Below are 13,783 nucleotides of genomic sequence, written 5' to 3' on the forward strand. Positions count from 1 at the left end.
ACAGCGCCCCCGCGCGGTCAGACGGAGGAACAGCGTGGCCTGGCGACTGAAGAACAAAAAGATGATGCATCCAGAGGATGTTACCAAGAGGCTTAGACAAATATATCACAGTGAACTGGATGATGAGACCTCACTATTAATACAGCTTACTATAAATCAATTTACTTATTTATTTTTATATTAATTGAAAGTCTGTTTTTCACGTAGATGCAAAAGCCTCTACGTGCCATTTGAAATTTTGTTGAGATTCAGTCATTTCGCTTCAATGGCAGTGTTTATTTTTATTGCTATTAGTGCAAGTGCAAGTAATTTATGCATATAAATACTATGCCACACAGAAACAGAAAATCGGGTTTCAAATCGATTCAATATTTGTATTTTTTTTTTATTTAAACGTGTCTTTGCTGTGTAACCGGTGATAGACCTTTTATTAAATATAAAGACAGATTATGTGGTTCCATAATGTTGTTTTATAAATAAATATATTGTTTAAAGTCGGTCTATTTGAGTTAATCAGTTTAATATGAATGAATTTGTCCTAGAACACAACTATTTTTATGGCTTGCATCAATAAGTTAAGTGGCTCTCTGGCAGCAGATCTGTAGCATGATGAAGTTTGTTGATCTGTATCACTAGTTTTATGTAATGCCATAAGGCGACACGAAAAATAAGCATTACACTTATCATTAACAGATGTAGGAAATATAGTTTTCGTGTTTGGTGTGTGAATCCAATAAACTGCTGAAAACTGTTTTATTTAATTGTTCATACAGATTATTGATTCAAACATAATGCCTGTGCAACTGTTTTTATCCATAGTTACTAACATTACAATATATGAAAAATCATCAGATGACGATTGAGTAAATGTATTCAAAATATTTGAATTGAAAATCACTAAATTATGATTTATTTACTGCCATTGTGTGAATAATATTCAATGGTGTAATCCATAAAAAAAGTAACTTTTGATCTGATTTATGAGCATTTTTAAAATGTAATTTCATCTAATAATGACTTCTTCATTTTTGGAATCTGATTCAGTAATTTTATCCAAATTATATGTTATACCCAGAACTGCTGAAGACTGGAGTAACCATGCTGAAAATTCAGCTTTGATCACATATATAAATTAAATGTTAACATATATTCACATAGAAGACACTTATTTTAAATTATAATAATATTTCAGAATTTTACTGTATGTTTGATCAAATAAATGCAACCCCTGAGAGCATAAGAGACTTCTTTCAAAACATTTACAAATCTTACCCTAAACTCCAAACAGTGCATGGAGATTTTAGCTTTAAATATTAATGAATATATGACTGTCTAGATGCATTGTTTCTTTATATGTAAGGAAATATATGATTTTGTAACCAGTGCATAAAAACTTGTGTGGCTTTCATCCAGGTGAGCGTTCACAGAGATTTCAGTGAGATTTTCATGACGAGGCCGTGAACATGATCCATAAAGCTTTCACCATGTTAGATGCAGAATTACAACAACTAGACAGGTAGAGGCTATGCCTTGTTGTTTCACATTACCTGTCTAAAAAAATCATCTTATAAAGCAAAACTGAACCTGCTCTCATCTGAAAGTGAGAAAAGGAAGCGATTGAAACCAGCATCTGCTGAGAAGGAAACAGGTGCTGCTGGTCACACTGATGTCATGTGACTCAGTTTCTTGGACGGGTTTGTTCTTGTTCTTCACAATGACTAACGAAAGCTTGCGGTTGTGATTGGACAGGAACTTCAGGATATGCTGGACCGACCCAGGCCTGGCTGTGACGGGGAGAGGAAAGAGCTTGTAAACTGAAGGTGTGCGACCGCAGACATTCACTTCAGACACCAGCTTCTTTCAGCTTGGAGCCAGTAGTTTTAGTGCTGCAATCTTTGAATAACTGTTATCATATTGTAGCATACAATGATTGTTGTTTGTAAGTAATTAATAACAGATTTTTTTTTTACTTAATGCTTGAACTATTACTTTAAATAAAATGACATGAATTTACATACAATATATATTAAGTGCTTTTTATTGTTAGTAGTTAAATACACTATAGTCCATGTCAGAGTTATATATATTTGCATACTATTATAGTATACTATTTATTAATAATTTCAGGTTTTATTTTCAGATTTTTAGTTTCCATTTTACTTTTAGGTCAGGTTTTATTTATTTTGTTAATGTGCTTCATTTTTTAGTATTGTTAAAATTTGTATTCAGCTTTTTTTCAGTTTTTGTAATTTTACCAATTTAGCTACAACCTATTTCAGTTAGCTGTCTGAAAAAAAATAAAATAAAAATAAAAATAAATTTTATATATATATATATATATATATATATATATATATATATATATATATATATATATATATTATTCTTTATATATTATTTTTCTGATATTTCCCCATGTTATTGCTCGCTCTTTATTCTCTGTATATGTATATACAAAATTGTCATAGTGCATATATATATATATATATAGTTTACAAAAATAAATCTAGACATACACTTTTTATCAGATTTTTTAGCCAAATGTTAAAATGCATTTTTGCATGAAATACTCCTTTAGAAGTCCATTTGGTGTGAGCAATACCTGAACGAACAGTGATTTTCTCTCACTGTACTGAATGCAATCATCTCTACAGGAGCCGCTCACACTGAACACACATTCAAACGTCTCATCATTTGCGTGTGAGACTGACAGCTGTTTAACATTTCACCATGCCGGTCTTTATTTATTGATTAGGTGTGAGTCTTCCAGGAGCAGGAGAGGCTGAAAGAGGAGCAGTGCAGTATCCAGAAACGCAGCGAGCAGCTCCTGTCCATTATGCAGCAGTTCAAAGGCATGTGAAGACCCTGTCTCCATGGCAACCGCAGAGAGGCGGCCCCAGTTTTGTTTGGGAAACAGTGAGATTATTGCTGCCACTCCCTTACGTGTGTGTGTGTGTGTGTGTGTGTTAATGAACGTCACAACGCATTAGACAACCTCATCATCACCAGAGATACCTGTAGAGCACAGGATGATCTGTGACACGTGTGAAGAGATAAAGATGAACATGATGAAGTATAAACTGAGGTTTAACACAAAGCTCTTTGTCGTTTATTTTCACGTCTCTCCACAAGCTTGTGTTTTATATCAGGCCCTCGGCTCACTAAACTCAATCTTGACCAGATATCAGTTATGAAAAAAATATTATATATATATATATATATATATATATATATATATATATATATATATATATATATATATATATATATATATATATATATATATATAGTATTTATTATGTAATAACATTAAACTTATTTCTCCTTTTTATAAGATACTGTTATTCAAAGAAGCTTGCAAAACAGGATCATTTTAATTAAGGACAAAAATAGTAATTAAAATTAATACTAGCTAAAGAAAAAAATGACTATATGACAATTTAATGGAAATATATTGCATAATAAATATATAATATACTAACTTTATACAGTCAGTCCCGAATATATATAGTCTTTTATATTTTTTATTATTCTTGAAATACATTTTTATCTGACCTTTCGGAGTGAAACTATATATATATATATAAAACACACAAATATAAAATACATATATAATGTGTTTTTTATATGCATTTAAAAATGTATACATATATAAAAATAATAACTTGCTAATGAATTATTTTATATATAAACTCACTGGCCACTTTATTAGGCACACCTTGTTAGTATTGGGTTGGACGCCCTTTTGCCTTCAGAACTGCCTTAATTCTTCATGGCATAGATTCAGCAAGGTGTTGGAAACATTCCTCAGAGATTTTGGTCCATATTGACATGAAGGCATCCTGCCGTTGCTGCAGATTTGTCGGCTTCACATCCATGATGCATATCTCCTGTCCCTCCACATCCCTAAACTGCTCTACTGGACTGAGTCAACATCTAAGTAAAGTGAACTCATTGTCATGTTCAAGAAACCAGTCTGAGATGATTTGAGCTTTGTGACATGGTGTATTATCCTGCTGGAAGTATCTATAATAGGATGGGTTCACTGTAGTCATAAAGGGATGGACATGGTTTAGCAACAATTCTCAGATTGGCTCTGGTATTTAAACCATGCTCAATTAAAGAGGCCCAGGTGTCCCAAGAAAAGCATCACACCACCGTGCACCAGCAGACTGAACCATTAAGACAAGGCAGGCATGCTTTCATGTTCTTTACACCAAATTCTGACCCTACCATCTGAATGGCGCAGCAGAAATCAAGACTCATCAGACCAGGCAACGTTTTTCCAATCTTCTATTGTGCAATTTTGGTGAGACTGTGTGAATTGTAGCCTCTGTTTCCTGTTCTTATCTGACAGGAGCAGCACCTGATGTGGTCTTAGTTACTGTTGCCTGTCTATCATCTCTAACCAGTCTGCCCATTCTCCTCTGACATCAACAAAGCGTTTTTGTCCACACAACTGCCCCTCAATTGATATTTTCTCTTTTTCAGACCATTCTCTGTAAACCCTAGAGATGGTTGTGTGTGAAAATCCCAGCAGATCAGCAGTTTTTGAAATACACAGATCAGACCACCTGGCACCAACAACCATTCCATGTTCAAAGTCACTTAAATCCGCTATCCACTTTCTTCCCCATTCTGATACATATATATATACTCGCCTATACATATATACACTCATGTATATATTTAATATATGCTATATATCCCAGGGAACAAATGTTAGGAAAAATTGTTAGCCTGAATGCAGTGTGTCGCTTTGGATAAAAGCGTCTGCTAAATGCATTAATTTAATTTAATTTAATTTAATTTAATTTAAAACAGATTGCGTAGGCTATTGGTGAATTCATAAAGTAATTTCCATGTTAAGTATAGCACCGTGCAGACCTTCAAATTACAGACTTTATTGTCAGTGGGTTTTTGAGGGGGACAGTCATGTCTCCTAAACTCGTGTCGCAGTGCTTGCGCATGCGCACACATCATCGTCCAACAGCGCCGAACGTGGCCGAAGAAAGCCGATGGGAAACGGTTGACGGCGCACTATTTGGCAGGAAGGCTTCGCGCACAGCGCCATCGGCGCCAGGCAGCGGAGCACTATATGGCAGTAGAGAAGGGGAGGGCAAGAGCTCGGCCGCACTCGGGGCCGCCTGCGCTCATCAAACGCTGCTCATTGAACATACAGTGAGGCAGAGCTGGAGTGGAAATATCTTTATGCCGCAATATGCGTGAATTTCTAAAATAAACCCGGGGTAAGCGAGCATCCATGCCACAAATGCCACATTTATGCATTGCACTTGAATAAAAAGCGAAATGCGACATGATTGAGCTCAGAGCTGCAGTGGAGGGAGTGAAGGGGGTTTCGGGGCGACGCTTGATCCAGACGTTTCTGTTGAAAATGTGTTTCTTGTGCTTCCTTTGTTTCTACTGCGGGATCGTAAATAAGCGCTTGAGCCAAAATGGCGGCTGAAACCGTTGAGCTGAGTCGAGCTAGGAGCTATTGCACCTCGTTTAGCCACACACTTTTATCATGTAATGCTCTTTTATGGCTTTCTTAACCTCTTGGATGGTTTGTATGCAGTCGAAGTATTTAGGATAATATACCTGGCTGTGTTTGAGGTGAATATGTAGCGTTAATTGAAGAGAACTAGCGAGGTGGAGTCGGTTAGCCAGACAGATTTGAATGTTTCTAATGACAAATTGTGATTCCCTGTGCACAAAAAGCGCGCTTATTGCTCTTTTCTGTATTGTTTTGATCGTTAAATGGCTAAATATTGTCTGTATGCAATGTAATTCGTACATTAGTCCTCTATGTTAGCTGGTATGTCTCCCTAATGCCGATTTTCTTCAAAAATTATGCTTTTGTACACATCTAGGTTCTTTTTCATGTGTAAATTTGGTAATTTTCACTAAAACCAGGGACATGATTTAATCTGGGGTTTATTTGGAAGGCGGCAGTTGATTTGTATTTCATGAGTCTGCTCAAGAGTTTTGTAGGGCACCTCTGGAGGATTAATTGATCAATTAGGCTTGTAAAGAAGAGATTACAGCAGAGAAACTTGATATAAACCTGCCTTTAGCTTATGAATTATACTATTTTTGTGGACCAACCACTCCAAACAAAGCAAAGCATAATCTTATTTAATGTAACCTAGATGTGTAATGAATGTACAAATTTATTTGTATATCTTGTCCTCCTGGACTCTTAACATATGGTGGTTATGGCTCTAAAACTATATCCTTTCCTTGGATTCAATTGGTCGGCTCCACGTTTTGAATACTGTTCAACAACACTATTTTTTCTGCATCATTGAGCTGTAAATTCCCAGGTTTTAATTGCATTCAGTGACTGTCAGACATTGTCATTATAGCACCCACTGGCCAACTTTTGATACAGCTCAGTACTTTTGCCTCGAAATATATTCGATTCTCATACACTGGTAAATGCATTTATTGCATATACAGAATTGCTCCATCATCCATGTGCAGGTCTTTAACAACACCATCGAGTTCAGTTATAGCCGCGATTTTAACAGCATTGGAGATCCATTATCTTGAGTGTAGGTTTATGTAAAATATAGTTATCTTCAACCACAATTTATTAGCCTGGGAAATGTGTAGGCCAAACCTTTCTGGGTCTAGTTTCACCTCAGAAAATAAGAAATATTTTTCTTGCAGAAAATTACTGCAGTTTTACACTTTTTTTTTTTTTGTAAAACTAAATTTAATTATTGTATGTTGGGCTGAAATGTCTTTTGTGTTCTTGTCGATTTCACCCAATGTTGTGAAAACTATAACAGCAGAAACTGAAATAAGAGTTGGTTTACAACATGCTTAAGGGATATTTTAAATATTTCAAGGACAAAACATTGCAAAAAGACTCAGGTCAAGTGTTTTAATAACTTTGGCATCATCTCAACACCTTCATCTAAAAGTAACATGGCAGGATGTCTTAAAGGAGGACTGACCTTGAGTTAATGTTCCTGTCTAGCTCATTATTTTCATGGCAGCTAAAGACTGTCAGATTGAAAATGGAAGCAGTGTTATTTGTGTCTTGTCTTGTTGGAAAATAGCAATAAATGCATGTTCTGGTGTATTTTTATGCATTTTACACATTTAAAAAAATATTGCTGTTGGATTGCACTAGGTCATGTTCGTGTGCAATGGACTGTTTTATAAAACATGATGGTCTGACAGAATAAATGAGTTTGCTGACGTGGTGTAAGGAAGCCGAGCTCCTGTTGAGTTGTATAACGGTGTCTGCTTGGCTTCCTGAATTAATGCAAGTCTCATGCTATGGCTCATCTGCTCTGCTTTCTTTGGTATTTTGAGTGTTGGGACATCAGATGGGTGCAATTGTTGTTGAATTTATCAACGGTCACATATAAGCCTATTTACTATGGGGTTTTTTTTACGTTTCAGCTTTTCAAGGTTAAATTTTTATATATATATATATATATATATATATATATATATATATATTTCACAGGAATAGTGAATTTTCTGTCATTGTTTACTCACCTTCACACCGTTCCAAACCTGATTGACTTTCTTTGTCCTGTGGAATATAAAAGAAGATATTTTGAAGAATGTTGGCTAGCACATGGTTTGAATTTCCATTGACTTCCATTGCATGGACGAAAAAATACAAATGTGAACCTGGAGTGCAAAACAAGTCATCAGGGTAAATTTTTCAAAATTGAGATTCATAAATCATCTGAAAGCTGAATAAATCATCTTTAAAGTTGTTCAGATGAAGTTTTTAGAAATGCATATTACTAATCATAAATTAAGATATATTTACGGTAGGAAATTTACAAAATGTAGTGATTGGAACATGATCTTTACTTAATATCCTAATGATAAAATAAAAATCAATAATTTTGACGTATACCATGTATTTTTGGCTATTGCTACAAAATATACCCCAGAGACTTCAGACTGCTTTTGTGCTCCAGGGACACATTTGTCTTGTTTGTTGATATTCTCATCTACAAAGTGCTTTGTGGCTCATTAACATGAAGGTTCTTCGAAATTAACTAATCGATGAAGACTGGGAAAATTATTTGGGTAAACTATCCATTCAGTGTCAACATAGCCACATTTAACCCCATTTTCCATGTTGTTGTTTTTTACGTTTTAGGATCCAACTTAATATTTATTCATATAAAGTTTTTCTCAGCTATATATTGTGGCTCATTGACGTGGAGCTTCTTCACTCTCTTTGAGTTAACATGTGACCGTTTACATTCCCAGAGTGTTCTTGTATTTTTTAGGTTGCTGGAGCCCTTCTGAGGGAGGTCTGGATCAGTACCCATCTGTGCGGGCCCTGAGAGGCCGACCCGTCAGACGGGCATCAGCAGAGCACGTTACATGCCAGCATCTCTTCTCCGAGGTTGAATCCCCTCTCCCCTGAAACTCTTTCATTCATCAGAAAGAGCAGAGGATATTTTGACCCTAGTGCGGCAGCCGGGCTGCTCCTCCACACACAGATGAATGAAGACCCCATTCGGGAAGAACGCGGCCCAGAGATCCAGAGCTGATGCAGGTCAGAGTGAGGAACCTTCTGAAGATCATCCTCTCAAATGTCTTTTTAATAATAACCGTGTTTGCTGTGTCTGATTGAAGGGCATGCTGGTGTCTCTGCAAATATGATGAAGAAAAAGAACTCTCATAAGTAAGTTTTCTTTTGATTGTGTTTTAGGGCTGAATGTGGGAATCTTGATAATTATTCGACATTATATTATGCTCATCACTTTAAATGTTAGGAAGTGTCTCGTAAAAAGGTCATGCCTCTCAGAAAACTGCTCACCTCACAGACGAGGGGGCGGGGTCAGCAGAGCTCATTAGCATTTAAAGGAACATCCAACCAAACGGCTTGATAAAAACAAAGCTGTCTTTGACAGGGTAAAAATATATATATATTTTTTTTTCAGCTTTTGGAAAATGGGCATCCGATGACCCCTTTAATCATTTTATCTTCTTGTTTTAGTGTGTGAATTATATTTTTTAAAAGCTACACTCAAAGCAATCATTATAAATATTTACGCATATAATGGTTATAATTTTTAGAGTTGAATATTAAGTAAATAACTTTTGTGTGAGAATTTAAGTATAATATATATAATTATAATAATTATAATTCTATTACGTTATATTAATATTATTAAATGCTTTTTTCATACATTGATTGATTGTAATAAATTCAATAAATAACACTTCTGACCCATAGTTAAATTTTAAGATGATTTGTGTATTTTTTTATTTGAATGGGTATTGCTCATGAAAATATGAATTAAATTGTTTAGTTTATATTGATTGTAATAATATTTTTAAAAATAATTATCAGATTTAAATGTCAAAGAAAAGCACTTTTTTGTTGCATGTTTTATGGCTGAGTGTACAAAAATGTATTACTTTTATGTAAAAAGTTTTTAAATGTTTTGTCCATATTAATCATTAATTACAATTCAGATACAATTACAAATAAACAAAATGTATCATTAGTTGAATTTTATATATTTTATAAATATATTTCTGCATTTCATTTGTGTAGCAGGATTGAACATTTGAATACATTATATTTATTATGATATATTAATATTTTTTTAATGTTTAATTCCTATTGATTGTAATATTTATGTATTTAATGATGATAATAATGATGAGTTTTCTAGATGCTTGTTTCAGAGCTGAATTTATAAATATGAATTATTATATCATGTAAAAATTATATTTAAAAAAAATAAATTATTATTATTATTTTAATATTTTTTAAATATTAACCTCATATTGATAACAAATATAACTTTTTTTTTTTTTTTACTTAATACTTATCATAATTATACATTTATAACGTTGAATGTTGCATAAAATGTATTTTGTTCAAAGCTAAAGTGTGCAATTATTCAGTTTTAAATGTGAAAATATTTTCTTTTTGTATAGGATGAGATCTGTACGACTATCTCAACCAATACCTTACAGATCAAGTGTTGTTTTGTTGAAATGATGCCTTTCACCTTGAAACTGATTCAGAATTGAGCGTCTGGGGAATGTAAATGCTGTAATTTCAGAGCGATGTTAATGCTAATGTTGATGATCTGACAGGAAACACAAAAGCAGCGTAGGCCCCACCAAAGCAGTGGCTCAGCCGCGGAGGAACATCGTGGGCTGTCGTATCCAGCACATCTGGAAGGAGGGCAGCGGCACAGCGTCGCAGTGGAAAGGCACAGTTTTAGACCAGGTGCCCGTCAACCCCTCGCTCTACCTGATCAAATACGACGGCTTCGACTGCGTCTACGGCCTGGAGCTGCATAAAGATGAGCGCGTGCAGGGACTGGAGGTCCTGCCAGACAGACTCGGTACCTGCTTTACTTCATTCACTGACAGCAGACCTAGAAAGAAGAGTGCAAACTAGTTTAATAGAGCTGCATCATTAGTGATTGTTAATGCAGCGATGAGCAGAGCAAAATATTACAAAGAAAAAAAAGCATGACTATCTTTGAAAAAAGTGCATGTTTAAATTAATGTTTATAAACCATATATAATTAAAATAAAAACCTTAAACAATTAGAAACAAAACAGTGTCATGTATGTAAAAATATTAAAATGCAACGACACTTACATCTACACACCTAAAATTAAACTTTGACATTTTTGCATTTAAATGTGGAATTTTATGTTAAATTCAATGAATATTCGAAATTATATTTTTTTATTTTTTGACAGCCCTAGTAGTACAGTAGTTGTAGTATTGTATTAATATTTTTTAAATGGTGCACTCATATTGCTCATACTTAATATTACATTTATAATTTCAATATAAATGATAATTTTCAAATGGGGCTGAATGTGTGAATATGAATGTTGTTGTTGTTGTTATTATTATTATTTTTATTATTATTATTTCTATTATTATTATTATTATTGTTTTTTTTTGTTGCACTTATTAAATGAATTGTAATTTTCAGAGTTAAATATTAGGTGAAGCATAATTTTTCTGATTGTGTTTTAGGGCTGAATGTGTGTGTATATAAACATTTTAAATTGTAATAATATTTTTAAAATGTGTCATTCATTGCTCAATAAATATAACATTTATGAATTTAATCATTATAATTTTCGGTGTTAATATTAGGTGAAGCATATATTTTTTTGCTTGTATTTTAGAGCTGACTGTGAAAATAATGCAATCATGTGTTTTTCAGCCTCGACGCGCATCAGTGACGCTCACCTGGCAGACACCATGATCGGGAAAGCCGTGGAGCACATGTTCGAGACAGAGGATGGCACTAAGAACGAGTGGAGGGGAATGGTTCTGGCCCGGGCGCCCATCATGAACACATGGTTCTACATCACGTACGAGAAAGACCCGGTGCTCTACATGTATCAGCTGCTTGATGACTATAAAGACGGAGATCTGAGGATCATGCCAGACTCCAGTGAGTGTCTTCAGAGTCTAAATGCTATCTGCTCTCTACATCCGACTGGTTAAAATGTCTTAAGTCGGGGGCGGGCAAGTTTTTTGAGGGCCACATCAAGTGTTTCACACCAAGTGAGGGGCCGCATAATGTCTATGACAAATGAATAGGGATGTAACGATTAACCCAGAGCCAGTTGAGAATCGATTCAAATATGTGACGATTCATATCGGTTGGGATGCAAAACAAATCGTGATTCAGTTAAGGGCAGGAGTTTATATGAATGTGTCTGAGGGGAACTTACTGTCATTAGAAATGTTTAGATGGTATTTATTATTTTCATCTTATCTCTATATAATGTATATTTAAGTTCATAAGTGCAGCGCTGCTTTGTTTACAGCTGTAACCAAGGAAACGCTTTACACTCCACCTGCTGCAGTGTTCATAAGTGCTTTGTTTACAACTGTAACCAAGGAAACCTTAAAGTGCTTTGTTTACAACTGTAACCAAGGAAACGCTAAAGTGCTTTGTTTACAACTGTAACCAAGGAAACGCTAAAGTGCTTTGTTTACAACTGTAACCAAGGAAACGCTTAAGTGCTTTGTTTACAACCGTAACCAAGGAAACACTTAAGTGCTTTGTTTACAACTGTAACCAAGGAAACGCTTTAAGCTCCACCTGCCACAGTGTTCACAAGTGCTTTGTTTACAACTGGTAACCAAGGAAACGCTTTTGGGTGCAACCTGCTACCATCCCTTTTCAGGATCAAGCCTTCATTCAATTTGTGAATTTAACAGAAAAACAATGGCAAAAAAAAAGAGAGATTACTTACTGACAAGGCTTTTGGTAGTTTTTTTTTTTCTGAAAAGAAAATGGAGTTACAATCTGCTGTTTTTTTATTTATTTTTGGTGTGTTATGGGAGCTTCAGTTAAATGAGACGTTTTTATCATCTGTCTCTGTCTCTACTAATGATGGTTGGCGTGTGTTTCAGACGACTCGCCCCCGGCGGAGCGTGAGCCCGGAGAGGTGGTGGACAGCCTCGTGGGGAAGCAGGTGGAATACGCCAAAGAGGATGGCTCTAAACGAACTGGGATGGTTATCCATCAGGTGGAGGCCAAGCCCTCCGTCTACTTCATCAAGTTTGATGACGACTTTCACATTTACGTTTATGACCTGGTGAAAACATCGTAAGGTGGCGACACGAGGAGAGGGGGAGGAGTTTCACCTAACCATGTTATCCACACAAACATTTTTTCCAAAAGTTCTCTCGGAACGTTTCTCATAACATCTTTGGAAATGTAACGCTGGATATTTCGGTGGATTACCGCTAGTCAAGTGTCTCTTATCGTTGATGGATGAACGGACATCCCATCCCCCGACATACACACGTAGCTTCATATTTCAGAAGTTCGTCTCGAGCATTTCCCATTCCTGTTAGTTGTTCCGAAAACGTTCGTCGGGAAAATCCCATCTGGCCGTTCTGGGCTGTTAAAGTGTTCATCTGTTGGACTGTTACAGCTCCGTCTTGGGTTAAAAAATTCAAGTTTGGGGCGTTCGCCGGTCCTGGGGAAACGGTGAAAATGAAACGAGCAAGGCCTTTATCATTTCAGACGTGAGAAATGCGGCGGTCCTTGAGGAATGGGGAGCGTTCGGGACATCCTAAACCATGTAAAAGTGCCAGGAGGTGGAGGGCGTGAGATGACGTCTGTAAATAAGACATCTTTCTGTCCTTGATGTCTTCGAGTTGGTTGCCAGATGTTTCACGTTCTATCCCTCCGTCTTCTGGTTCTCGCAGAAGAGCTCTGCTGTCACTGAAACGTAGGCATTTGTGGCGTGAAACCATACCGTTTTGTTTTTATGTATTTTTTTTTTCTTTTTTTATTATGCATATATATATACAGTATGTATCATTACCACGAGTAAACTCTAATGCAGCTTTTATTATTTTAAGCACTAAATTTAGAGTTGTTTTACTCCCGTTTGTTTTCAATTAATGAAACGTTTTTGCATTTCATATTTGGAGCGTTGATTTAACATTGATGTAACGTTGATATAACGTTCATTTCACATAGTTTACGTAATGGGCTTCTTAAAATGCCCACTAATTGTATCACATCGCATAGTGTGGACATTTTCTCTTGGTGTAGATTAATGGGTTTTTTGTCTCATGCTCTTTAGCCCTAAAATCATACGGTTACCCAATGCCCTGAAGTATTTAGAGATGTTACACAATACTAATCGCACAAAGTGTTTAATCCCGTACCGGTTAGAAAACGCTGATGCAGTAATGAAGAAAGTATTTAGGAATTTCTTTGCAGTAACCCGTGACTTTTACGTTGTTTTTCTTCCATAAGCCTTGGGGAGA

The 13,783-nt window shown here is 35.5% G+C and overlaps 1 protein-coding gene across 3 annotated transcripts; it reads left to right on the forward strand.

The window, feature by feature from the left end:
* The first annotated feature begins 5,044 nt into the window (after nt 1-5,044).
* On the forward strand, nt 5,045-13,281 carry LOC127965872 (spindlin-Z-like). 3 transcript variants are annotated; one of them, XM_052566569.1, is made up of 6 exons: nt 5,045-5,249; nt 8,274-8,545; nt 8,626-8,674; nt 10,105-10,358; nt 11,205-11,438; nt 12,410-13,281. In XM_052566569.1, exons 2-6 carry the CDS (start codon nt 8,494-8,496, stop codon nt 12,607-12,609), a joined length of 789 nt encoding a protein of 262 aa, XP_052422529.1. In that variant the 5' UTR covers nt 5,045-5,249; nt 8,274-8,493; the 3' UTR covers nt 12,610-13,281. The 3 variants fall into 3 exon arrangements, with proteins under 3 accessions (XP_052422529.1, XP_052422531.1, XP_052422530.1); XM_052566571.1 differs by lacking the exon at nt 5,045-5,249 and adding an exon at nt 5,449-5,529; XM_052566570.1 differs by lacking the exon at nt 5,045-5,249 and adding an exon at nt 5,479-5,616.
* Nucleotides 13,282-13,783: the final 502 nt, after the last annotated feature.

This window comes from Carassius gibelio, chromosome B10 (assembly GCF_023724105.1).
Source record: "Carassius gibelio isolate Cgi1373 ecotype wild population from Czech Republic chromosome B10, carGib1.2-hapl.c, whole genome shotgun sequence".
NCBI lineage: Eukaryota > Metazoa > Chordata > Actinopteri > Cypriniformes > Cyprinidae > Carassius > Carassius gibelio.